The sequence below is a fragment of the Heliangelus exortis genome, chromosome 2, assembly GCF_036169615.1.
Source record: "Heliangelus exortis chromosome 2, bHelExo1.hap1, whole genome shotgun sequence".
Classification (NCBI taxonomy): Eukaryota; Metazoa; Chordata; class Aves; order Apodiformes; family Trochilidae; genus Heliangelus; species Heliangelus exortis.
In genome coordinates, this window is record NC_092423.1 from 20,334,544 (window position 1) to 20,361,194 (window position 26,651).

The 26,651-nt window shown below is 36.3% G+C and overlaps 2 protein-coding genes across 18 annotated transcripts in view; one reads left to right on the forward strand and one right to left on the reverse strand.

Annotated features, from left to right (window-relative positions):
• NSUN6 (NOP2/Sun RNA methyltransferase 6) overlaps positions 1–10,267 on the forward strand; it is a 22,351-nt gene extending 12,084 nt beyond the window's left edge. For all 7 annotated transcript variants that reach the window (XM_071735101.1, XM_071735102.1, XM_071735100.1 and 4 more), the window contains 5 exons: positions 686–805; positions 2,445–2,589; positions 4,161–4,309; positions 5,229–5,354; positions 8,266–10,267. In XM_071735101.1, coding sequence (XP_071591202.1) covers positions 686–805; positions 2,445–2,589; positions 4,161–4,309; positions 5,229–5,354; positions 8,266–8,478 — 753 coding nt within the window. In that variant the 3' untranslated portion in view covers positions 8,479–10,267. The remainder of the gene's footprint in view (positions 1–685; positions 806–2,444; positions 2,590–4,160; positions 4,310–5,228; positions 5,355–8,265) is intronic.
• CACNB2 (calcium voltage-gated channel auxiliary subunit beta 2) overlaps positions 8,988–26,651 on the reverse strand; it is a 237,074-nt gene continuing 219,410 nt past the window's right edge. For 6 of the 11 annotated variants that reach the window (XM_071735092.1, XM_071735088.1, XM_071735091.1 and 3 more), the window contains 4 exons: positions 23,503–23,654; positions 22,708–22,803; positions 21,172–21,357; positions 8,988–16,576 (listed from right to left, as the gene is read on the reverse strand). In XM_071735092.1, coding sequence (XP_071591193.1) covers positions 16,085–16,576; positions 21,172–21,357; positions 22,708–22,803; positions 23,503–23,654 — 926 coding nt within the window. In that variant the 3' untranslated portion in view covers positions 8,988–16,084. The remainder of the gene's footprint in view (positions 16,577–21,171; positions 21,358–22,707; positions 22,804–23,502; positions 23,655–26,651) is intronic. The other 5 variants (XM_071735093.1, XM_071735089.1, XM_071735098.1 and 2 more) reach the window with 1 other exon arrangement.

Consider the following 26,651-nt stretch of genomic DNA (forward strand, 5'->3'; position numbering starts at 1 on the left):
GTGTCAGATGAATTACTGCTCATTTTTTTAACACTGTGGCATGAAACTTGAAACTGCTAACCAAAGACAACATGTCATAAAGACAACTTGAAAAGAGTTTTATATCTTTGTGTTGAGGAAAGTTGGAAGATAATATTTCAGAGTATTTCCATCTTATGCAAAATGCAATACTGTCTACAATTATTGCATATTATTTCTCTTCAGTGCATTTGTTCTGTTTTTACATTAATAGCACAGTTCACCTTCTTGGTACCTTAAGTCACCAAGTTTAAATTCTTGCCTATTTATCTTACTGTTTGTTACTATAATATAGCAGTATGTTCATATAGTAAGTGTTTAATAAACAGGTCAATATAAAATATTTGTAATGTATAGATCTGCTTTATGTCTGTGATATTATTTTATTTTGTTTTGAGTTTTAGCACTGTAGTCATGAACAGTTAAATGTCATTCATAGGTACTCATACATAGCCTTAAATAAAGAAGTAGCCACTGGATACTTCAGACCTATACTGTCTCTTTTATATAATCCCAACAGTTTGTTTTCTGTTGAGGAACTGACAGCAGTATCATAGGTACCTTCACTACTTAATGAATTTTTGTTTAAACAAGTTTGTCCTTCCTTAATACAGAACTTTATACAGGACATAAGGTTTGAATTCTCCCATTTCTATTTTTATGATAGAACTTGCCTTCTGTGATTGTGAGCCATATTTTAAACCCTCAACCAGGAGAGAGAATTTTGGATATGTGTGCTGCACCTGGAGGAAAAACAACCCATCTTGCAGCATTAATGCATGATCAGGTAAAAGAAGGCATTGACAGTGTTCTGTCCCAGTGAAGAAAATCTGACCACTGTTCATTTGCACAGCTCACTTCACTTAACCATCACATTTAGAACCCTACTTGCTGCAGATTGACCTGTTGAAATATGTTTGATTTAAATTTTTAAATGTAAATGGTTTGTTTGTAATGGAAGAATCCATAACACGTGAGACAAAGTTATGCAGGAATACATGGGATTCATGAGACTGAGAGTATATAGAAATCAGGGGTTAGTACTGTGTGCCAAAAGAAACAACTCTGTACAAAAGTGTATTAACTTTCTTCTCAGTAAAAAAAATTATTCAGTGTAGATATGATTTTATACTGAATTTCTAGTCTGAATTTGCCATTCTAAGGTAGAAGGTAACAAGCCCCAAAAAATATCATAAGAAAGTAACAATATGAGAAGAAACAAACAAAAAAATATTCATAGAAAGACAAAGGAAAATAACACACGTTTCTTAGATAGATTTATAGTGCTTCCAATAAAGAATTTTAGTGTGATGAAGGAAGCCTGTAAAAGTATGTATTCCTGTTAAGGATTTATTTACATCAATACTTTTTTCCATCTATGTATGTACATTTTGTATAACTTGGTATAGATATTTTTCCCTTAGTCATATTAGATATTTTGATTGTCCTTGCCTCCAACTGAAGTGGTAAGGATTAAGAACACAACTGCTGAAATTTATCTGAATTGGTTTTCCTTTTCTGTGTAAATAATTTTAATCTAAGGTATGGCAAAGAAATAAATGCTCCATTAGTAAATTTGCACTTGTTTTTGAATGTTAAGTTCTTTTCACAGATTTTCTGTACTAAATTTCCTTAGACAGAATATTAAATCATTAACATTTCAGAAATATTTGAATCAATCATATTTTGTTTTATTACTGTTGTAGATTTTATTGATACTGCTGAAAATGTTTTCTTTGTGTTTACAGATTTCAGGTAGCATATAGTATATGGTATATGTTTGTTTTGATTTATTTTGGAGAAGAAAAGAGAAATCTTATTCTTACATAAAAAGAATAACATGTAATTGTGATTCCGCTCAAATTCCACCAAATTTATTCTAGTACATACACTATTTCCCAAAGAAACTTGAGTGATAATTCCTGCAAATATAATAGCATGAGACTGAGCAAGACAGAGCTGTAGCTCTGGGCTTCATTTTCTCAGGACTGAGCTGTGTGTGATCATGTTTCCTACCATCTCCATGAAAATTTAAAACCTGTTCACCTATTTTACCATGTATCTGACTTCTACCCTCTTACAAACAATTACTTTTTTTTTTACCTAATTTAGTGCTCAGAAGACAGTTCAAAACAAAGAAAAACAAACAAACAAAAACACTTGCCAGAAGTGGTACAGGCTCTCCTAAGGCGTGAGCAGCTAGTGCCTGTCAGAATGCACACTGCTTCAGACAAATATCTAGCCTAGTGAAGGGATGGGAGAACAAGGACTATTAGAGTGTGGATTTAAGAATAACAAAATTCTGCAGGCAAAACTAAGCTTTGTTCATTATACTGCATGTGGCAGGGGTAGGGGGCAGAGGTGAGGAACTATGCATCCATTTAATCCCTGTGCTTTTGATAAAAACAGCATTTGCTTTTTTTCAGGGTGAAGTAATAGCCATGGACAAGATAGCTAACAAGGTCAAAAAAATTAAACAGAATGCTGAATTGCTACAGTTGAATTGCATTAAGGCATTTTGTTATGATGGAACAAAGGCACTTTCAGTGGAGAAGAGAGAGGATGAACAAGGTAAAGCAAACATCTTGGGGAGTAGTGGCTTTTAGAAGAAAACAGTAATCAGTTTAATGAGTTTTGCACTAATAGCCTTAAAAATGTCACAGGTCTACAAGTCTTTGAAATCTTGGCAGATACCTAGGTTCCTTCATAACTGTGAATGCTTTTATTTTCTATTCTTTTGTGATTATCAGCTTCTCCATGAAGCAAATAAAAAACTCAGGCTCTTAGTCCATATCACAGCCTAATATGCTCAAAGAAAATGTATTCCTCTCCCAGATATTAAAGATTGAGGAAGCCTTAAAGCTTCTTTCATGATAACATTCGACCCCATACTTGGAATTGTTTGACTTAGTCTGAGGGAAAAAAAAAAACACAAAACAACTTTGCAGAATTGCTTGTCTTTTCTGCTTCAGAATCCTCACATGTAAAATAGAGTTATTAATACCTAACTCCCAGGAGTGCTACAAGGTTTAGTTCATTGATGTTTGTTCAGCTGTTCAGGGGAAAGTTCTGTAGAAGCAGTATATTATTTTAAGTTAATTTCATTTGCTTTTCTGAAGTGCTGTATTTATGGTACTGGTTCTGTTCCCATGATGGAACCATTTAAATGGTATTTGCTGTCTTGATTATTTTTAGTTGGTTGCACAAAGTATGCTGTTTTTTCTCACTCTGTTTTATCCCAGTGACTGGTTAGTTTTAGTAGGAATCAGGTTGCATAATTCTCCTTCCTTGTTCCTATGCCTTGCAGTTATTCCTGCTTTGCAGGAATAGGAAGACTATTAAGGATACATCGTTTAAAGGTATTTTGTTTTCTATGAACATCAAGTGCTGTAGGTGATATGTAGTACTTATACAGATGAACAACTCCTAGCTGCAATGCTGAGATATGCAGTCTTTCTTATACATACTTGCAAGTAAGACATGGCATACTGTGAATGCTGTGGTAATGGATCAGAGGCAGATAAGTCAGTAGCACCAAAATAGACTCATTTTGTAGTCTGGAACAAGGTAGGTGGCAGTAGTATGAAGTCAACTACTTGTTTTCACTCTTGCTGTAATGAGTGTTGAAGGAACAGAAGGAAAATAGGAGGTAAAGCATATATATATGGCTCTCTTCAACATTGGTTACTCATGGATGCATGTATGAAGGCAGTTTTGCCTTGGTGATGCTGAGCTGAAGCATCTCTAACACTAAGGTGATAGAAACTTAGCTGTTGAGCTAGTAGGATTCAGATGAAAGCATAGGCTCCACATATAGAAGTTACATATTTCCTTATCTATGCAGGTAATATTCAGAAATTGGTTTTGTCTTCATAATCCTCGATTACTGAATTGTTCTGCTCTGGAGACAGCATGTGTCACATATTGGAACTTGTAATATTTCATGTTATGATGAAGTAATTTATTTTCTGTAGATACATATGCATTGCAAGAAACAGTTATTACATAGACAGATTACTTTTGCAGACACCATCTATAGAACATAGATGTTTTATGTCATGGAAACAGCAACAGTTTGTCCTTATCTGTGGTGAAGTCTCAAAGAAAGAAATAGCCACATTTGACAGTGCTGCTTTTTACAGAAGGACCTCCATTCTTACCAGAGTCATTTGATCGAATTCTCCTTGATGCTCCATGTAGTGGGATGGGACAGAGACCAAACATGGCTTATTCCTCAACTTTAAAGGAAGTGACCTCTTACCAGCCACTGCAGCGCAAGCTTTTCACTGTGGTATGTATTAATTACCTAGTAGGTAAGCTAGCAATGTAAGTAGGTAATATAATACTTGCATAGCTTACTTCCTACAGAAAATTGGTGCCTCATTTTCCCTACCTTTTCAGCAGTCAAGAGGATGGTGTTAGGATTTAGTTTACCTCTCAGCTCCACCATATCTGTTACTAGGTGAAGTCAATTCATTGAGCATGGTAAAGGTATATGTAAGTCAAAGTAAATAAAAAAACTTCTTTATTCCTTTAGTTTCATCAGGTTTAATTTATAATAATTGTAAAGGTCTAAGTCACACGGCAGTTTTAAGTTTTCTCTGCAGCAGCACAGCCTCCCATGTAGCAGTGCTGTGAGGTACTGTATGGGATATGTGCTGGAGTACAAACCAGGAGGCCACATTACAACTTTTCATGCTAGTAGGAGCATGTTTGGGATGATGATGACTGATAAGATTTCATGAAACTTATCTAAGTCTGAATTTTAGGTATACAAAGTGAACCACAGCTTGAAAAGCAGCATAGATAGTTTTGATGCCAAATATGTGGGAACAGTTGGCATCTAGTATCACTGATAAAAATCTTGTGTATCCGTGGTTGGCAGCAGGTGATGAAAACACCACTAATCTGTCTGCAATATACAGAGCTGTACAAATAACAAATCTTACAAGGTGAATCATCACAATGGCATTAATAAACTGCATGAGCTATAATGCTGATATGGAAAGAACATCCTTTCTAATCCACTAGATCCTGTACTGTATTCCCAGAGAAGAATTAGTATCTTAATGCCTTAGACAGAAAGATTTTAGTTTAGTTAAGTGCTAAGTTGTAATATTATAGCTTAATGATTTCTTGGTTAATGTTTCTTAATGTGCAAGTTTTTGCATTTAAAAACAAGCTGAACTACTGTTTATTTCTCCCTGCAGGCAGTGCAATTGTTGAAGCCTGGAGGTGTTTTAGTGTATAGTACGTGTACAATCACACTCTCTGAAAATGAGGAGCAAGTTGCTTGGGCCCTGAAAACTTTTCCATGCCTCCAGCTTCAGCCACAGGTAACAGTATTTTCAGGGTACTTCTTAAAATCCAGTGAGCTTGTTTTGGCACTGTAAACTTACATGCTATATTTGCTATCAGTAAATCTCTTTTCACTGCAGACAATATAACTGCTGTATATAAGAAATAATACAAGGATTTCTGGGGGTCTTTTAAATCTATTTTTGTGCTTAATTGAGCTTCATTTAGGGAAAGTTAAGTAGTTTTCCTGCTGTGTACTGTGGCTGTTTTGATTTGTATAACAGTCATTTAAAACACAACAGGAACAAAAGGTAGTTCAGACATGCTAAAATTTCTCTTGCAATTCTTCCTTAATGCTTGTATTTTATTTACCTTTTTAGCACATTTGCAGAAGAGGTGAAAAATTTTTTATTAATGCTAGTGAAGTAGTGAAGACTTGCATAAAAGATGGGAGATAAATTGAAATAACCTTGTGTTTTGAGGAAGGAGAACTTTATATGTATGGGAGCTATTTTTGCTTTATTTAAAGGAACGAAGGAACACATTTATTTCAGGCTCTGTGTCCCAATAATGTACCTTGTCTTTTTTGAAGTCACTGTCTACCATTAAGATGCCTAGAAGGAGGTGATATATAGGGAGATACTAGAATCTTTCACCTGTACCATATACATTTAAAAAATATCTGTTACCTTGAGAGAGTTAATCATCAGACCATATTTGTCTCTCTTCCTCTTTGTTGAGTTGCATGGGTTAGTTGTTATCATCATGGCTTTGAGGAAAAGTCTAACTCTGCTACTGTTTAGCATTTTGTCATATGTATCTGTCTTAAGATGTTTAGATGCATCTTTTAACTAAAAATAAAAAAAATATATACAATAGGTGTACTATGAGAAATTACATGTAGGCTGGTAAAGATTTAACAGAACTGAGGCTTTCCTTAAAAGATTTGTATGCCACGATCCTGCCTGCATTCTCACCATCCATTTACTAGGAATATCTCAGTTGCAGCTATTTCAATGGAGATTTTTGTGCATTTTAGCTAACAGCATAAAAATTGTCCTCGTTAAAATGACAAAGCAGAACACAAACCCTATTAACTCAAATACATTAATTATGCTTTAATTGACACTCTCACTGGTAATACCAGTCTTGAATAAAGTATTAGTTTTCATACACAGATGCCATATCTTAATATATTAAGCTTTTGTGTAGAATATATTTTAAATGAGATGACAGCAGATTGCTTATCCACAGGTAGCTTATAATATCAGCTCCCCAGCAGTGTAAACTACGGTGATCATTTCCAGGGAACAGGAAACTAGATTCTAGGGTCAACTTACCTCATTATCTTTTTGTTTCCCATATTCTCCCAGTGGACATTGTTCTGTACCTCTTACTCACACTTTCTCAGTTTGGCAACGGATCCTGTAATCATGTTGGCTAAGGAAAAAAAAAGATGCAGTCACAGGTCTTTATCTTTGAAGTGGAGGTTACTGCACTGCAGCTGATCCTTTGTCTCTGCAGATTTACTTCCTCTTAGGGATTTAGGAAAGAGATACTGTGTTATCAACTTAAATGCAGTAACTTAACTGGAAGGAAAAGGGAAAAGGTAGAAGAAAAAAACTATCTATCTATCTTAGAGCAAGTCAGTGGACCCTGTTCAATACTGTTTTCCCTAGGCTTTTACCTTTCCATCCATCTATTACAGTACTTCACATTGCTATCGCTGCCTACTTTTGTATATTGGTTTGTTGTTGTTTTTTTTTTTTGCAATTTGTGGACACCTTTTTTTGTCTCTTACCTGGAAAACACTGAAACCCTGCTGAGGGAAAGGAAGAGAAGAATCAGGCTGCAGCCTCTTGGCTGCCCAGCTTTACAGTACACAGCAAAAATATCATGTGCTGACTGGCTGATCTCATCTGCTGGTGCAATGTGATGGCTCAAAAAATGCTCTGCTGTAGGCTGCATTATAGACTACACTAGACTTCATTTACAAAGGAGATCTATTTTTGATATAATGTCAGCTTTTGCACATTTTGTTCTATCTTCTTACTGAGTGCTCTGAAATAACAAAACAGTTAAGAACTAGATTTTTCCAGAAGTCAGGTAAAAAAAAAAAAAAGCAGGTAAGGCAGCACAAGAAATTCTGAGAAAAGGCCTGTTGACTTTTATGCCCTTCTCCTTCACAAGATTTTGATGCCAGTTGTCATCTTCTGAGTTCAGATGCCTAAGCTGCTACAAATGCATACACATGTAACAACCCACCACTGTACATTGCATAGGAATCATGGAATCATAAGAATGGTTAGGATTGGAAGGGACCTTAAAGATCATCTAGTTCCAACCCCCTGCATAGGCAGGGACACCTCCCACTAGATCAACATTTCCAGTTGGAAGGTTTTAATGTGACAAATGAAAATGTGACAAATTTTTAATGTGACAAGTGTATTTCTACTGCTGTTACCGAGTATATTGGTAACTGACTAAGGAATCACTAATTTTGGCTTAATTCATAACCATTAGTCAGTACAAAGAAGAGCTGCATCATTGAAACATCAAAACCTAAGAACTTATAATACCTTTCTTAACAGTGATGTTTTAATTCTTTGAGTAATGAATTTAGAATTTAATTTAAAATTGAATTTAGACCTGTCTACCTGTTCTCAAGTGCTATAAACTTATGGGCTAAAGTGGATTAGGTGCATCTCTACCTCCTCAAAGTACTTTGAACTTTTTATTTGTGTTTGTGTATACACTGGCCAGATGAAGGCAAGAAAAGAAGGACCACGTTACTTCTAAGTCCACCTCAGCATGAATGATATAAACCAAGCTTGTTCATGTTAAGAGCTGGGCAGCTCAGCATATACTCAGCACATTCACTTAGGACAATTGGAACTTTACTTCTGTAAATTTGCTTTTGTAATTTGCTTTTCTTTGTTACTCAAAAAGGAACCTCATATTGGAGGAGAAGGCATGAGAGGAGCTGGACTGTCGCTTGATCAGCTGAAACTGCTGCAGAGATTTGATCCATCTGCTGTGAAGTTGCAAGAAATGGATATTGACTCTTTGGAAGATTCCAGGGAAGATGATCTGATTTCACTGGCAAATAAGGACTGTATAGGATTTTTTATTGCAAAATTTGTTAAATTGAACAATAAATAAGCACTTAGGAATGCAACCTGGAAAAATACCTCTGTGGGTCTAAGAACAGCTCAGAAGTGAAGTCTGTTTCTTATGCTGCAATGTTGCCAAGCCAACAGGCTGACGGCAGGGTTGCTATGGCAGCAATAAAATCTGCCAGCTGTTCTGCTGGGAAAGAGCCACAGGTTGCAGAAAGAAAGTCATGGCTGGGGGAAGGGTAGTATAATTTTAAGTTCTCCATTTGCTTTTGTATTTACAGCAGGTCAGTGCCAGAATGAAAAGTCCATGCACTCATACTGCTGTCCATTCTGTCCTGATGTGAATCGTTTTTTCTAGTGCAGCAAGTGTAGGGACAGTTTCTCTGGGAGGGGAATTAATCTATATTATGAAATGCAAACATAAATAAAATATGTGGGAACTATTATGCATTTTGAAAAGGTAGTTTCTATAGAGGTTTACCGACAGCTAATGCTTTTTTAAGTAGTTCTTCACAAAACACTGTAACATTTTACAAAGAACTAGTTTATAAATTTCATACTTAGAACCTCATTTCTCTTTTATTTTAATACAAGCAAGATTTTCTGTACACATAGTATATACACAAAATACGATTAGGCTTTGTAGCATGTCTTTTATAGCAGCATGAATATATTAAACCATCTCACTCTGGGAATGTAAATAAATATTGTTTCAACATCAAACTTCCCATGCATAAACTGTATTGGTTTTGAAGGAGCCTATTGGACTGGCTGACAAGTGACAATTTTAAAATCAAACATGTGCAACAGAAGGGGCTACAGTTGTGATCAATATATCAAAAGACAGAAAATGATGCATAATACCATCTGAAATGTTGCAAACCATCTTTCAAACAACTAAGGATATTAATTCTTTATTAGCTAAAAAGCATCACTAGCTAAAATCATATACAAATTGAAACTGGAGAAACATGCTAATTGGAACTGACTTAATACACTGCTCAAAGTTTTCATAATCTATTTTTCAAAGTGTATTTTATGTATTTGAAGATTCTGCTTCAATTCCAGAGATGTTCTCAGTTGAACAGTATTTGCTTTTCTTAGTATCGCTGGAATTGACAATAGCACTAAAATTAGAGGTAAGAACAATTTGAAAATGTAAACTCAATCTCTTTGTGTTTGTTTTTTTTTCTCTCATGCATCAGTTTCCAGTTTTTTAAAACCTTTATCTGAAAAATGTCTGTTTCACATGTAACTATTTGGTTGTATTGAAAAAACTAAACTTGTATAATTTGTCTTTAGATTGTCAGAAGTGCTTTTACATTTGCTTGCAATCAAAACTAATCACACAGTTTTGTTTCTCAGTAGTCTGATTGTTTACTCATATTTCCTATGTTTTGATACTGCATGTTTTCTAACCTTCTTAAATGAAACAAATGTCCCTTCTTCTGTTCTGCCAAGGCTGATGTACATTCTCTGTAAGGCCTATCCTAGAAGGATAGGAGGATGGAATTCTTGTCTACTGCTTGTCTGTTGGTTACTCCTTATTATTAACCACAACATGTCTAAATATTTAAAGTCATTTGTTTCTTCAGTAGTAGGTTAGATACCCTATTTTTAATCATAGTAAGTCATACTATAAATGTCTTTTTAGTCTAAATATGGTGAAAATAATTTATTTTTTATTTTATAAATTCTGTAAACATCAGTCAGCACACTATATACTGAATTTTGCGTATGCATATGAAGTAAGGAACTTTGCCTCCAGTTTCAGTAGCATGATACATGCAATGCTAAATTTTAAAGAATTAAATTGTTGAATTTTTGTGGAAGATTTGCTGAGACTTTCCCAAATTTCTTTTCCCAGATGATGAACAGGCTTTTGAAGGAAGGTGATCTCACCTTTTATAATATGAGAAGTTACTTATGGGAGGTGGGGTTGGGAGAAAAGTAACTGGTTTGTGTTTGATTCCAGTGTAACTGCAGACCAGACTTCACCTGAAAAAAAATCACTAGTAGCTGAACTTTAACTACTGGGAGTTGTTTCTGCAAAAGTCAAGTGCTAGACTTGAAAAAACCACTTAGTATATTAAAGGGATAAGCCTCACCTGTTACCATAGGCCTCCCATCTCTGTTGGTAACTGGGAAGCAGGGGAAAGAGACTTCTCTGTCAGGCAGTTCAGAAAAGTCAAGATACTCCAAATCATCCCTTGGAGGAGCCCATGTCCTTCTTTTGACTACAACTTGGCTAAGTTACACGACTGAAGTTGGACGGATGCCTTTCTTTTTTGTTTTTCCAGTCTTACTGTGACATCAGAAATACTTTCTCATTGTTACAGTTTTGCTGTATGGTGAATATTAATATTTAATACATAATAGGATTACTTTCCTGATAAGAATGCTTAACACGCTGAATCATTATGCTTCAGTGTTTGATACTGAAGCACAATTAACTATATTTATATATATATACACTATATGAGAAACTGATACATTAAACTAAAAAAATTTCTTGTCTTTGTAATGAAAGATTAGCCCTACAAAATAGATAGGTTAGGCATGCAATCAGATTCTGTCTTTAAGAAAGTCTGAAAAGTAGTTTTCTCTGTTTGCAGAAATTGTGAATAGTAATAGTGCCAAATCTAAATATTAATCTTGGTCAATATAAAGATATTAAAATAGATAGCTTAGTATAGTATGAAATTATTATAGAGTTTTTTTTCTGTTTCACTGCCATGGCATCCACCAGTTTTGGATTATAGGATTCCATATGCTTGTTAAGGAAAAGAGAATATTTTAATAAGAAGTAGGCTGGTGATGGTGATCAGCAGGAAATTTCTTTGGAGTGGGTAGTTTAAAATTCAAAGAAAGAAAGAACCTTCTTTTTATGTATAATTGCTCATGACTAAAAAGTTTATGAGCACACTCAACTTTGTACTGCTAGCATTTATTGCAGAGCAGGTATGCATGATAGAAAGAAGTGGTAAGAGTACAATAAGAAAAGAGAACATGGATGAGTTCGAAGAACCAGCTTAATCTCTATTATATCTGATATAAATCTTTTTTGGGGCTGCGTAGGAACACATCTCTAGGGTGGTTAAGTTATAAAAAGACACTGTCTATAAAACTCCTGTAAGCTCATATGTAACAGTTTGTTATATAAAAGTGGGGAAATAAATTATAGACAAATTGCTAAGTAATAAATTTGATCGACTAACATTTCATTAAAACACTGATAATAAAAATGGCATCCACATATTTTACAGATGATAGAAGAACTAAATTTTTGGTGAACGATCTGCAATAAAGCAATAAATATAAGTAAATGTACACCAGAATTGCTATATTACAGTCTTTTTGAAAAATGATTTCTCTAGACTATCTAGTAAAGTTTTTGCAATGTGCTTTAATTTTATGGAGGGAATGGAATTAAAGTCAAAAGCATTTGGGAAATAGCTTTCAGCCTGATGTGTTAAAGCAGTCAGAGGTCAAATGTAATCACAAATCAAAATAGCTCTTGAAGAGGCTTTAGTAACTGACACAGGATGTGGTTTACACTAACCTTTTTACTTTAGACAGACATTGTCAAAAAGCAATCATGCCACTCAGTGCATTCCAGCTGAGGAAATGACAATGGACATATTAAAATGCCTGCAGTTGTCACAGAATGTGAACTATGACATTAGAAACCAATGGAGCTTCAAAATGATAATTAGTGACAAATGTATAAAACACAGCAGGTATTAAGTGGTATTAGACCTGGGGAGGGATGGCATGTATAGGATGAGCAACCTGATATGCAGACAGACTGAAAATAGGTCTTTACTTTTATTCAGAGTTTGATGAGTGCAACTTCCTTACCCTCCACCTAAAATAGGGGCTATAAGTTAAGGGTTTACAGACATCAGACCAGGTACTCACCTGAAACTCATTGCAGCTTTAAAACCTGTCTTTGTAATTGGGGCTAAATCCTCAGTATAAAATATCTATTTAATTTCATACCTTGAGAAGCAAAAAAACCTTTTCTCAAATTCTGAACTCTTGATGCAAGACAGAATATGAATTTATGAGTATTAGAGAAATGTTTTGTATAGATCTGTAAATTTTTTCATTTCTAGGCAGTTACTTATGTGTCAGTGTAAAAATAGTTTCTTTCATCTCTTGTACTGATGCTGTCCTTGTGGACAAACCTGTTAGCTTATTCATGACCACTTTCCTGCCCCTTAACAGGTCTGGCGACTGTTAACTATCACCTCCTTACTGTCCCTCCTTGAGAATTCTTTCTTCCATGATGTCTGTGTGACACTAAACAACTGATAAAAGTATAGCCTTGGGCTGCTGAACAGCACTGATGTGTATTAATTTGAAAAAACATACAAAAATATAAGGTTACCATCTAACATAAATATATATAAATGTTAAACTACATCCCATTCCTTCTCTATACTGAAATTCTTTAGAAAAATACAGAGCGAGAACTGACAAGGCCTGTATATCACTTAAATATTTTATCCTCCTCCCTTCCTTTCTGTCAGTAGTTTTATTTTCTTTTTAGCTCATTTGAATAGAAATTTTATGGGGTGTTTTGTATCACATATAAGAAGACTCTTGAGCTCACCAGGTCCTTTACTATTCCTCAGATTCAAAATTCCTGAAATCAGATACAGAAATGTGAACTAATTATTATCCTAATGCTAACGCTATTAAACTTTCTATTGGCAACACTTAGTACAGACATTTCGTCACAATAACCTCTGATAAGATCTCCAGTTGCAGTATTTTTAAAGCTTCTATGGAAATAATTCTGCTAAAGTGCTTTTCCATGTAGTGCTCAGCAGACAGGTGTTATTGTGCATTAGGTCATCCTGTAACAAATGACTTGTTACTCTTAAAACAATAACTGAAGGAAAGCATCTTAGCACGGCTAATAACAACCTACTGAGTGAGTCTGCCTAAGAAATGGATGTTTGTTAGTGTGTTGCCTATACATAACTAGTAGCATTATATAAAACATGAGCCTCATTAGTTGGCCTGGGTCGTGCCTGCTTTTTTTTTTTTTTTTTTTGTGATACTTCTATTCTATAAATCAATATATAGGCCATAATAGGTCTTGGACTATGCTCCTTTTTTTCTCATGTATTTGTCTGTACACAGCTACCTACCTCATACTCTTCATGCACTTCTCACTGGTTTGAAATTATGCCAAACATTCCTTTAAAAAATACTTTAAGAAAGGTAGAAAATAAACAGTCTCTTGAGCAAAAGTATATATACAAAAAAGGAAGAAAAAATTTTGAAGTGGAATTCACAGATCACTTCTTGTAGGACATAGCTGTCAAGTAACAGTTTTAGGGAGCAACAGCATTTACTGAAGCTGGTAAAACAGCTAAAGCCAGACTACATAAAGCAAGACAGTATAAATTCTTTTCCATTTACATGTGGTCTGGTCTGATTCAAACATCAAAGCCTTTCTATGTCATTTTCTATAGATACCCTAAAAATCCTCTCATATCAAAAGCCACTGTTTATATACTCATATATCCATCTAGTAATAGAACAGGTCTACTTACCTACACTTCCTTTGTCTACATTTAGCAATGTTTGAAGAAATACCCTTTTGCTTGTAATCTCCACAGTTCATGCTGTTCATATTCATTCAATACTACTCTTGAATAACCACAATAGTCAGCAGCACTGGTAGGAATAACCTGACAGCAGAATTTCACCCTGTTACATTGTTGCAAAAAATTCATATAAAACAGCAGGAAGAGGAGTAAAAGAGGGAGAATGAGGACAAAGTATATTTAATGGAACTAAACTGAACTGGATGCTGGAATAGGAGAGTGGAGAAAACATGCATCTGCCATTTATCATCTTTCCCATTTCACTAAAATGATATTAAAAACCAGGCAATGCTGATATTCCCAGACTTAAAATAATAAATAAAAAGAGCTTCCAGCTAAATTAATTATTCTCCCACTACAGTCTATATAATATGCTATTTACAGTGAAATACAAAAAGTACACCACAAAGACAATATGTGATGCAGAACAACTTTTACACTAGGCAAGGGAATGGAACCTGTAGTCAAAATCATAGTGAATTTTCCCCCCACTTACCAGTGCAACAGGTGTTCAATGCAAAACAAACTGTTCACTCCCTTTGATTTCAATGCATTTCCTCTAGCAAGCTCATAACAGAGCATTTTGTCACAGTCCTTTTTCTACCAGCAGCACAACAGTTTCGGTGAAGGAAAAGCAGTGAGTTGGCTGCACAGCGGGAATGCAGAGAAATTGGCAAGTGTAGAAAAAGTGGAGAAGCTACAAAAATTTATTTTCCAACAAAATAACTCTCCACAAGCTGTGTAAACTTTTCTTACTAAAACGAACAAAGATTTTACATTTCCAGTGAAACAGTCACAGTAACATTTGCCTGTTTTCACTCTCCTGAAGTCTCGACGAAGAGCCAGCAGATTTATGCTTTCTCAGTTCCCTGGGTCAGTAAACTCCCTCTCATATTCCCTGACTGCAATTTGGATTTTTTTTTTTTTTTTTTAATTAATAGACAGAATGAGAAACAGACTTGTTGGGCTTTTAAATAACCTTTGTTTTCTTCAGTAGATTCTCACACTTTCCTGCCTACAATGCACATGCACACACACTCCCATCCACTGCCCACCCACTCACATACACACCACCATCATATGTGCTCTATTATTCTGACAATAGAACAAAAATTATGCTGTGCCCATTGCAACTTTGTGACCTGTACAGAGAAGAATAATTTATAGTGGTAAGTTCTTTATCATAAACTTAAAATGCAAAATTGAGTTTGCAAGGACAGCATAAGGTATAAGAGTTAGACCCTTTATCTCAAGCACTCATTTGTATTTACAATAAGTATAAGCTTTCTGCTACAGAAGAAAAAGTATTTAGGTTGAACACTGTTACAGATCTCCTAAATGAGGCTCATTCCAGTTGCCAGTAATTCAAAAGCAAATCTGCTGACTGGGCATTAGGACTCTAAAACAGTGTGATCAAATTCATATAGTAAGAAGGTGTCTGCAGAAATAACATTTATAAACTGTATAGACAGTACACAGTACCAGTACATAGAAAATAGATTTTGACTTTAATGATCCCCTGTGTGTAAGGCAAGACTGAATTCTGTCTTTGAATGGAGACCACCAGAGGTACAAGCAAGAGATAGTGCTCATAAACCAATATGCAAATTAAGAGCATACAAATTAAAAATCAGAGCAGACAAAAAGTTTTAGATTTTTTTTTTATGTGCTGATTCTGGCTTGCTGAATACACGGGAAGTTATTAAACATCAAATATACCTTTTTTAAAAAACACAACACCTTGATGGCAACAGATATTGTTCAAGTGGCAGCTACCAAAAACAGCTTGAAAAACGGCATAGTACAACATCAGGATCTCTGTGGCTGTACTATGCTAATTCATATAGCACTAACCAAAAAAATAATATATGAATATTCTATTTCATGCTATTGCTATGCACGCAACAGCAGTACAAATCAGCATACAGAAGGATACCATATGTTCTGCAATGAAGAACCCAAAGATATTTTCAAGGGGCATTGTTACAAGACTTCAGAGAAACACAAGACTGCGGGAGACAAAAGTTACTGACGGATGTAAACATCCCTGTTCCATTCTCCTGCGTCGTTACGTTTTTTCGATATCACTTCCCCATCCTTGTCACAATATTGGTCCCTTGATTTATGACGACTGCGCTGTTTGTTGCATTCATTGTGGTCCTGCTCGCGGTCCCTCTCCTTTGAGCGATGCCTCGATTCTCTGTGTCTGTGATCACTGCTCCCGTGGGACTCGTCTCTGTGATTGTGATCCCTGTGAGAATCATAGTGGTCACCGTGCTCGTGTGAGTAGTCCTCCTTTGGCTCTACATAAGCCGAATCTCTGCTGTCTTGTGTTTCTGAGTCAAAAGTTTCTTGCCTGGGAAGGCCTCTGACACCACTGCGGTGGTTGTGGTGTTGGCTGGAGGAAGAGCGATGCTGGGATTTCCTGATGGGCTCAACCCGCGCTTCCTCTTCAATTTGTGAACTGCTGCGTTCAGGGACTGAATGGTCATTCCTCTGGTCTCCTTGAGATCCCTGCTATCACAACCAGCAGTAAGTTCATGAAGTACACATATAAAAGCCTCCCCTAATATCAAATTCAACTAGAAAGCATCATGAAACCAATACAATTTAAGAACACAACAATCCACTTTGAAGCTAAACTAGAATAAAAACCAACATTAGAATTCAACTTTTACTGAAAAAAATCAGTATTATAATACAAACAATTCCTAACCAGAATGACAGGTGGCACCTAGGTTATTCTGTGACACCTTCTCATCTGTGATGTTTCTGACTATTCCAGATAGTAATAATTGCCTACTACATTCCAGAAAAAACAAACCTGCAGAAGCAGGGCAAACTGCAGAAAAATTATCATGCCAGGAGAGGGCAGGTATACTTTGAGAGTTTACAAATGCCTGCTTGGAAGCAGCCACTATGGGAAAGTGACTTTAGGGGACGGAGGATGTGGATTCCAGCAAAGAACCAAAGTACCAAACCTTGGCTCTGGTAGAGTAGCTTTTTTGTTTGTTTGCTTGCTTGTTCGTTTTTATAAAAAAAAAAAAAAAGATTGCAGTTGAATCTGGTATGAATAAAGTTTGTATTATGATACTAATAGTATCACTGACCTCCTGTTTTTCTCAGCATTAATTCAGTTTCCTTATGGTAATGAAAAATTAAACTGTGACCTCATAATTTTAAGAGATCAAGAGTACAAACCATTGCCAAGGAAAGCAGTAGGAGAGCGATATTATTGGCTAAAGAATTTCCTAACACGACACTACTATTAAAAGACTGAAATAAAATTTACCAGGTAATATCAAACCTACTGTTCACCAGCACAGTGCTTTGAAATCACTGCAAAATGAATAAGTGGCATTATTGAACTAGTTTCACAGTTTCAATATATTAGCCTGCTTTTATTCCCAAACCACAGCCAGATTTCTCAAGCTTAATTGCAAAATTTTAAGAAGTTTTTTTCAAAATTGAATTATGATTCTCACACGAGATGAAGAACATCAAGACAAAATATTCCTTACTGGCACAGAATTATAAGAGGTTTTAACAGAGCTGTAGTCATTTTTCTGTGAGACTATGAATTTACCAAAGGTTTGCTCTCCTGTGCTCAGAGTTGTCTAAAAATAAGGATTGCCTCCAGGGCAGCTCATGAATATCTTCTTTCTGTCTTTGTATGTTGGGGAAAAGAACTAAGGGAACCAGAAAATTTTATCCTTCAACCACAGATCCTGGCAGGTGGGTTTCCTAGCAACCCAAAAAAGTAAAATGACAGGAAATTGCACAGGAACAAATCTGTATTTTATTGGAAAATTATAAAAAGCAACATGTTTCCAATCAGCAATTTGTTAAATTTTAGAAATTTCTATTTTCTTAGATAACTTTTTGCACTGTAAACTTCCCAGAGAGTAGCTGTTGCTCCATATCCTAATTTGAAATAAACAGTACAGATAAGAACAAAGTAAAAGAAACAGTGGACAAATTTCTCTTCTTTGTTCTTTTTTTTTTATGATTCTTAGGATGATTCTGATTTGTTAGAAAATAAATGTAGACACTGTAAACAGAAATAGAGGTGTTCAAGGTGAATAGCAATGACTCAACGGAGATGAATTAGAAAGTGAAAGACTAGAGAGTCTAAAACAATGCCTTTGAAAAATGTAAACACATTTTCATTAGTTGGCAACCATGACAGTTTTTAAGGCACTTAAACTAGGTTCACATGTGAAATCCTTTCACTCTCGTGTGGTCATATGTCAAATACGGATGTGCCTATAGATATAATTGTAACTAATAACAGCTGTCATTGCTGTGGTTTGAAAACAAATGCAAAATTTGAACCTGCTTTGAACAGAATGCTGCTTTTATAAACTGAGATGCATCTTTGCTATGAGCACATGTGGAGGAGAAAAATCAATAAATTTAGAACCGGTATCTGCAATATCAGAATAGCATTAGGACTTTTGGGATTTATGGGCAAATTTGCTGCTGATAATGGGACACTGAGCAGGTAATGTTTGAGTGTGGATTAGAGTCTGGTTTTGTGGTTCTTAACCAAATAAGGGCTCTGATTTGCTTAGATTCCACAGTGCAGGAATGTTAAAGTCCAATCTCGTAAGGTTCTTTCCCTAAAACAGAAAGTCTGAGCTGTCTATTTCATTATTTGGGTTGTAATTTCAAAGAAATAGGGGCCCTTGGAAAGAAGTCTGAGCAGCGTTGAAAGAGGAGAGAGAGGAGATTGTGTCCACACAACCAGTTTGGATCACTCCCTGTTTTCATCTAGTGGCCCCTAATTGCACGCACCACATGTATGTGAGGCTGCTCCAGTCTTCTATTTGGAATTAACCAATTGTTTCCCTACAAGAGGAAACCTGAGAACAGTTGTCAGGACACACTCTTCCAAAACTCTCCATCCGATAGATAGGAGGTGCATGGTCCTCACCAAATTCATTTCAAACAGTCCCAGGAGGCCTCACACCTTCAAGCACCTTGTGCCATGCAATGCACACAAGTGAGTAACACACTCTAAACAGCTGGCAACACAAATCTCTCATTGCAATGTACACTTGGGAATGAAAAATTGCAAAAAACCCAATTACATCTCATGGCAAAGGGGTGCTGCATTGGACCCAGGGGAGAATAATTCAAATGGACATGTCCTCTCCACACCAAATGGCTGTTTTGGTTTTCTCTGCAGAGCAGACCACAAAACCAGCTAAGTTCTCCAAATAGAAGGTCTTAGAACTTTCGAGAAAATGGGTTCAGCCACCATGATTAGAAAATAAGCCCCCTCTATTCCAAGCCCATGACAGGTTCTGGTTTGAAATGTCAGCTGAACATGTATCATAGGAAAATGGAACAAAAGGAACAGTAAAGTACTATGTTCCATAAGGGACCCCTGTTGCTTCACACGTTTGGATTAGTAGACCTACAAACAAACTGTGAAACTGCAAATACATTCTCATTTTTAGTCCTTATGTTAATTTGTAAGGAGATAGCACAACATTCAGAAAAGTGTCATTAGAACTCTGTATAGCTCCTCCAGAGAATGAGGTTAATAAAATGAGTAAGTGAACTGTAAATCCACACCCAGAAGGCAGAAAAAGTAATTTAGCAAAACAGTAAACACATCTGCAAAGCAAAGAAAGTTTATCTAGCAAGACTGCATATAACAATACTGAATTTCATACTCAGAAATTCTTCCAGCTCAGAAAATTTTCAGGGTGTTTCAACTCTGAGGACAGAAAAAAAGGCAGAAATGAACTATAGCTTACAATCCCTTTTCTTGCAATTGCTTCTGAAAGCAAGAAGAGATACCCTGCAAGATGGCTGAAGCAATTTTTCTTAAAGAACTAACCTGTCAAGTCTGTAGTCTTCTAATGGGAAATAAATTACACAATTTTTTTTTTTTGCAAGACCATAAATATCAACCCCCTTTTTTTTTTTTTTTAATTTTAACTTGGGTGCAGATATGTATTTTTCTTTGATTTTCTAAAAGGAGGCATTTTTCTTAGCCAAAGTTATGAACTCTAATTGACATCTATACATAACTTATGGGCTTATAGGGAATGTAGATTGAAATTTATTTGGGCTGGGACACATGTATTTTAACTCCCACTGTGATGTCCTGTGCCTCAAGGCATCACTTACTATTTATAATGAAGTAGCATCTTTAAAGACCTCATTTCATACTACGCAACACATATAAAAGAATCTTCTTATGCTAAAAACCTGAATACAATTATGTAAATAAAAAGTTGAAGGAGATAAGAGGGGACAAAACATACTCAAAATCAACAGGCAGGTCAGTGCAGAGGTCAGAATGAAGCCTCTTGTTCCTGGCTCACTACACAGTACCTTGCAGAACACATAGAATCTCAAGGTCTTTTTGCACCTCATGCAGTGTGACTTGGTTTTACATAAGAGTCTGGCTTGAAGGGAGTGTGTACTTCTCAGAACAATTGATGGCCAATGAAAGAAAGGACAAAGGAAACACTGGAAGGGCCACTTTGACCTTGAGACTTCCCTAATACAGTCGGTCCTTCTCAACCCCTACAGCTCCAAAGCATGTGGGAAGATAGGAACAGATTCCCTCCAATGTTTGTGGATCTGCTCTGTGCATAACCTCTTGTGTCATGCAGGGCCTCTGGGGCTTGGATTTGCCTCCTAGTGGTAGTGTGCCCATCAGTCAGAGAGTTACCAGAGGCAGTAACATGCAGAGCATTAGCCCTGTGATTGGGTTCCATATGGCCGACTATAAAACACTTCTGGTGGCTGATGCACATTTTACTGTCACAGTGGTGTCCTGGACACAGTAAAATCTTAAGTATTTCACTTAACATCACCATATGTTTTCAGTCAGTCTGGCTTAGTCCTCAGAATCAAAATCAGCCCCCAAGTCAATATGTAAACACATGCTTCTTTAAATACAATAGCAATAACACTAATGTGCCTGTATTTACTTTTTATACTGAAAACGGGTAAATGTCTACTGAAAAAGCTTACTCCATCAACTTCAGTAAGATATATTCAGCATTTTCTAGTAACAGACTACCACTGGGTTTAGGAAGATAAAGAACTTGATAGAAAAGAAAGGACAGATGGCATAAAAACTGTACCTGTAAATTAATATTTGGACCTGGGCTAATAGGAAGAGTGGCTGTTGCAAGTGTGCGAGTGAGAAGCTGGTTAGGAGGATTGCTGCTAGCTGGATGTGTGGCCTTCCAGTAGGCTTCCAGATAATCAGCAAGGTGCTCACAAGCATCTTCAAGCTGGTTCTCATCAAGAATTACATCGAACATTTCCTAACAAAGGAAAGGTTTTAGTGAGAATCACCATCAACTAAAGGGAGATCAGCTAGAGATATTGTTGACCACACTTTCCAGTCATCAAAAAAGAACCACATTTCTAATATTCATGTTAAGATATTTCAACTTTTTTGTGGGATTTTTTGTGTGTTTATGCAATTGATACATAACAGCAATCATAACTAGCACTAATGTTACAGTTGCTAAAGCAAGTCCTCATAACTCCCACTTAGTAATGCACAAACAGCCAATGAAGACAGGAAGAGGCAGCTTCAAAAAATCTTAAAATTCAAAGAGGAGATAAGTTTTAATCTTAAGAAAGACTAAATAGTGAAGTTTATAGCTATTGGAAAAAAGTGGAATTTCAAGAAAAGGGATTAACTCCCCATATATAGAATCACTATGAGAAAACTAAGACAAACTAAGACCATTAACTAATAACAGTAAGAAATTATGCAGTTTCCAAGTTTTGTACAAATATTAGCTATGAGATTAGCCACATGGTCTAACTTAACCCATCTAAAGTTAGGAGTTGAGTTTCCTTCCCTCCCTGGTGAGGGAGACAGGCACTCTTGAAGGCAGCTTGGAGAGTCTACACAAGTCTCTAGCATTCTTCTTTGAGTTTTTAGGGACCTGAGGAGACTGCTCTCTTAACTGATATGTCTGAACTTAAATAAGGAAAACATTCCTCTGACTCAGCTCCATAACTATGGAAAATTCCCATATCTGTAACCAAACAGAACCTTCTTCATCTTCTGGTCTTTTATCTATACTTCTGACTACTGACTATCCAGGTAATAATGCTTGCCACACTTAAAACACAGCTGGGGTCTCATAATCTCCACTTTGTAGGTAGAAACTGAGAGAATTTGGTTAAGTGCACATCAATAAAAGATCTGCAGAGCTCTTAGCTATGACGTACCTCGCAGCTCTTTGCCAAAACTGTGACCAAAAATGTCAGAAATGATGGGCTGTGGTGACTCAAACTACCAGCCTTATCCTAGACTGCCAGAGATAAAGCACATTTTTTTTGTGGGGTGCATTTTTAGATGAAGAGGGTTCAACTTTCGACCCACGATCCTAGAATAATAATCTAGTAAAACAAATGCTTCATTTGTTCAAGTGGTGAATGTCCCACTACACATCCTAATAACTGCTTGTGACTAGGACTGGGTCTTTTCCCTATGCCCTTGTGCAGAGCCCAGAGACTTCAGGATGTTTTCTACAAACAAAACTAGCAGTGAAATATGGCAAGAAGAGGGCAAGAAAATCCATAAATTATGTAATTAACCTCGTGCTTGAAAAAGGCACCTCTTGAAGACAAGATATAAATGAACAGTAACTCACGGGAGGGCACTGTGCCAGTTTATCAGCTGCCACCATCTGAACGTTAAGGTGTTTGGCCTGAGATTTCCCTCGAGATTTTATTAACCTCTGTAAAACCTGTGAAAAATAAGACATTAATAAAACTGAGCAAGTTCAGACTTAAGTTACAAATATAACCCCTTAAATTGTTTAAATTTTAATTGTCCTCTTCAGCCAAACAAATTCCATGAGTATTAAAAATTCCCCTTCTGTTTTCCTCTGCTGCTTCTGGTTTTGTTTGTGTCTAAGTTGAAATTCTTTAACTTTCCTCCTGGGCTCGCTTCCCATAAATTTTTTCTCCTCTTCAAAATGCCTCTTCTCTGTGCAGGTAGTTTCACAGAAGGAAGGGTTACATTAGCAGGAGACGTTAAAGTTTAACAATCAGTCTGGTATTCCTTATGTGAAAATCTTTCTTTCATTTCAGTACTGTTTTGATTCAGCAAACTGTTAATTTTACTTACATGGTTTGTACTAAAAGCACAATCCCAATTAAAAAAACTCATTGGCATTACAGTGCCTTTTTAAAGATGTGTTTTGGTAACACTAGAGCCAAGATGCTATTTTAATTAAGACTGCATTTTTTAATTAAGATTGGATGGTGAAATAGTCATCATCCAAAGGGAAGCAATAACAATATATAGCTCTGAACTTTAATGAGGACATGAGATTATCTGCAATTATGACTCCCCCCCAAAAAAAAACCCCCAAAAATATATATTAAAAAAAAAAAAAAAGGTGAAAAGCCTAAAAAAGCATGAATATCAGTAAAATATTTACCTTTGGAGAAGAAATCTTCACATATACTATAATGGGAGCCAGAGAGGTTTTGCTTAGTTGAGCTGGGTGGTTAATGGTATCAGCATCAAGAACTACCAACTGCAGAGTCCTAGCTAACTCGAAAATCCGTTCAATTTCACTTTGAACTTCAGCTGCAGATAAGTAGAAAATTAGAGTTATGAAAATATTACTAGGTGATTAGTTTTAAGAAATGTAAAAATGTGGCAGACTGATGCTCTTCCTCAGGCTGGCAGGAGTTGTTAGCAGTGCATGCCCCTGGAATGCTAGGGAAACAAATACAACATTAATAAGCGTTTGTTGCCCTTACAGGCAGCACTCCCTGCCTCTTGCACCTCCATCACCTCCTGCAATCCCAGCCTGGAGAGATACTTTTAACATTGTCTTACAAGACCCTAGTCCATTTATGTAAGAAAAAATAGAGGTAAGAATGCCTGCTGCATCACATGGTAATCTTACTATGCCATTAGCTCCCCACTGTAAATAATTTCAGTTTAGACTTTAGCCCTACTTAGTAGTCAACTGGAGTGCCTGAGAAAGGCATTAAGATATACTGAGGTGTCAATATTAGCAGGAGAAGCTCTTGTTTTCCCATTTACTTCAACTTGCCAAAGTTCTGGAAAGCTTCCTTCATATACTGGCCTCAGTCTGGTATCCTAATAAAAATTCCATTACTATGTGTAAAACACTTTTTTAAAAGCCTCAATATCCAGATAATGCTATGGTACCTTCACAACCCTGAAAACCCTGGAAAGGTGATTTTCCCAGAAAAAATCATCTTGTGTTCCAGTAACTCATGCTTCCAGTTCCTCAGCACCCTGCCCGACAGCAGTAAAATCTCTGCAAGACACATGGACTGCATCTGCTTTCACAAGAGATGTAGAAACTGTCTTTGCTCCCAAATGAAATGAAATAAAAATCTTATAATAGCAAAATAACCCTTGAAGTGGAATCACATTTTCCTGCTAAATCTTGCTATCAGCTAACTTCACAGACAAATTACAGAAGTTGGATGATTTGCTCAAGTCAATAAAGAAACTTATAGGGCCAGACAAGATTCTAATAATTACAGGTCTCCCTTTAAAGGTCATGCACACTCCATGAACAAAAACCAGACGGAATGCCTAGCCCATTCAAAGAAAATGTTAGAAGGTAACCAGCAGAGACTTAAATATCAATGGAAGTTACCAAAAACCTATTTATTAGAGAGTTTCTTGAAATTACGCTGCAGCATTTTATCTATAATGCTGGCACAAGCCTTGGGTTTGCTTGAAACCCCCCCTTATCTGATCTGGCTAGAGAGTTTTCTATAGTGATTGGTCTCTTTCAAGAGGTGTGAAGAGATTGATTTTTGTTATCTTAGAGTAGCAACTGAATAAATTAGTTACCATTATAAGGCTGCAAAATTCCCAAGAGAGCGCAAAGCATCCCAGCTTGTCTATATTTAGCTCAAGTGACTAATATGATCATTTCATAAATGAAGTAACATCTTCAATGGCCATCAGAAAACCTATATACCATGTTCTCTATGGAAGGAGGTTGATTTTTGGATGTATCAGATATCATCTCCATCTGTAGTTTTCTCAAACTTTGTCTGAGGATATGCTAATCAGTCAGCAGGCTGAGAGATGTGCACAGCATGCTGGTATGGAAAGCATCAGTGTGCATTTTCTGGCTTGTCAATAAAAGCACTGTGGCCCAGCTGCTGTCTGAATTAGGACCAAGCTTTTGAAGGCACAACTGCTGATGGTTCTTGGCACATTGATGATTACATTTTCTGCAACTTAGTTTCATCGAGATATTGCTGGAGTAAATTAATACCATTTTGTCAGTGACTTAGAAGAAGACAGTCAGTACTCTATCCCTAATTTAAGTCCAAATGACAACTAAAATAAAAATATCAGAGACAATTCATCATCCTGTTCTGATGATGAGTTTGGTGCAATTTCAACCCAGGTTCAACACTTCAGTCAGTATAACAATATCAGTCAATTTACCATTTTAAGACCATTTCAGACTGCTAAAAAATCTTACTGAAGGCAATTTATAACCAGCAAAATCTGTCTTTTTGCCAGTGTATCATAATTTTGTCTGAGGGAGCAGTGTTTGCTACAGTGCTGGGAGCACTTTTCTGCCAGCATAGAATACATCTCTGTGAAGCAGATTTCCTGCTAACTTTTTGAGACAACTCTTTGCCAGGGCAGAGAATGCCTCAGGGTATCTTCTACTGTGAAATACACACAGAGCAATAATTGTAGGTAACTATGAACCAACAATTTCCACTTAAGTCCAAAGCTGTAAAGATATCTTTCCCATTAATTAAAAAGTATTTCACCATTTGTTTTTCTTAACTTGGGTATAAGAGAAGAGTTCAAGGAACTGCACTGCATGTTGATGAACTAGCAGGTTGGGCCTCTACCTTTCCAGGCAAGAGAGGTCCTTATCCCCTGGATACTTCAAAATAATTAATCATTGAATTTCAATAATATAATTAAAGAAATTAGAGCTTAAGGAATCCTCAGGAATTCCAAAACAAAATCAAAAGAAACAAATACGCTATATAAACCCAATGTCTTAAAAGCACATAGAAAACATTGCACAAAAGAAAAAAAAAAACCAAACCAAAAAACAGATGAGAAATGGATGAGTCACATCTCAAATCCAAGAAAACGACAAAAAAAAAAAAAAAAAAAAAAGTAATGATGACTCCTGAATTGCACTCACACACCTCTTGATTAGGAAGTAAATCTTGACAGAAATAAAATTTTAAATTTTAGTATGTGAGAGTGTGTGTATTCACATACTTCTATTGTGGGCAAAATCACTGAAGTGTCTACACTAGGTATTGCACTAATCATAATGTGCACTAATCTGGAATCTGGCCACAGCAGGCTATCCCAGACTATATTAGATGCCTGTGCTTGCTGCATACAAAGTGGAAAGACGAGGATGCTATTGAGGATAATTCAGAAAGCTACAAGGTATGGGAGCAGTCCAGATCAAGGCAGTGAGAAAAACCAAGTATGTTAGTGCCTGACCTCTTCTCATCTTCTGTTTTCCTCCCTTCAAGCACCAAGGTGTTCCTCGGTAGGAAGGGAGCCAGCAGCAGGGTCATGCTGGACAGGGTACAG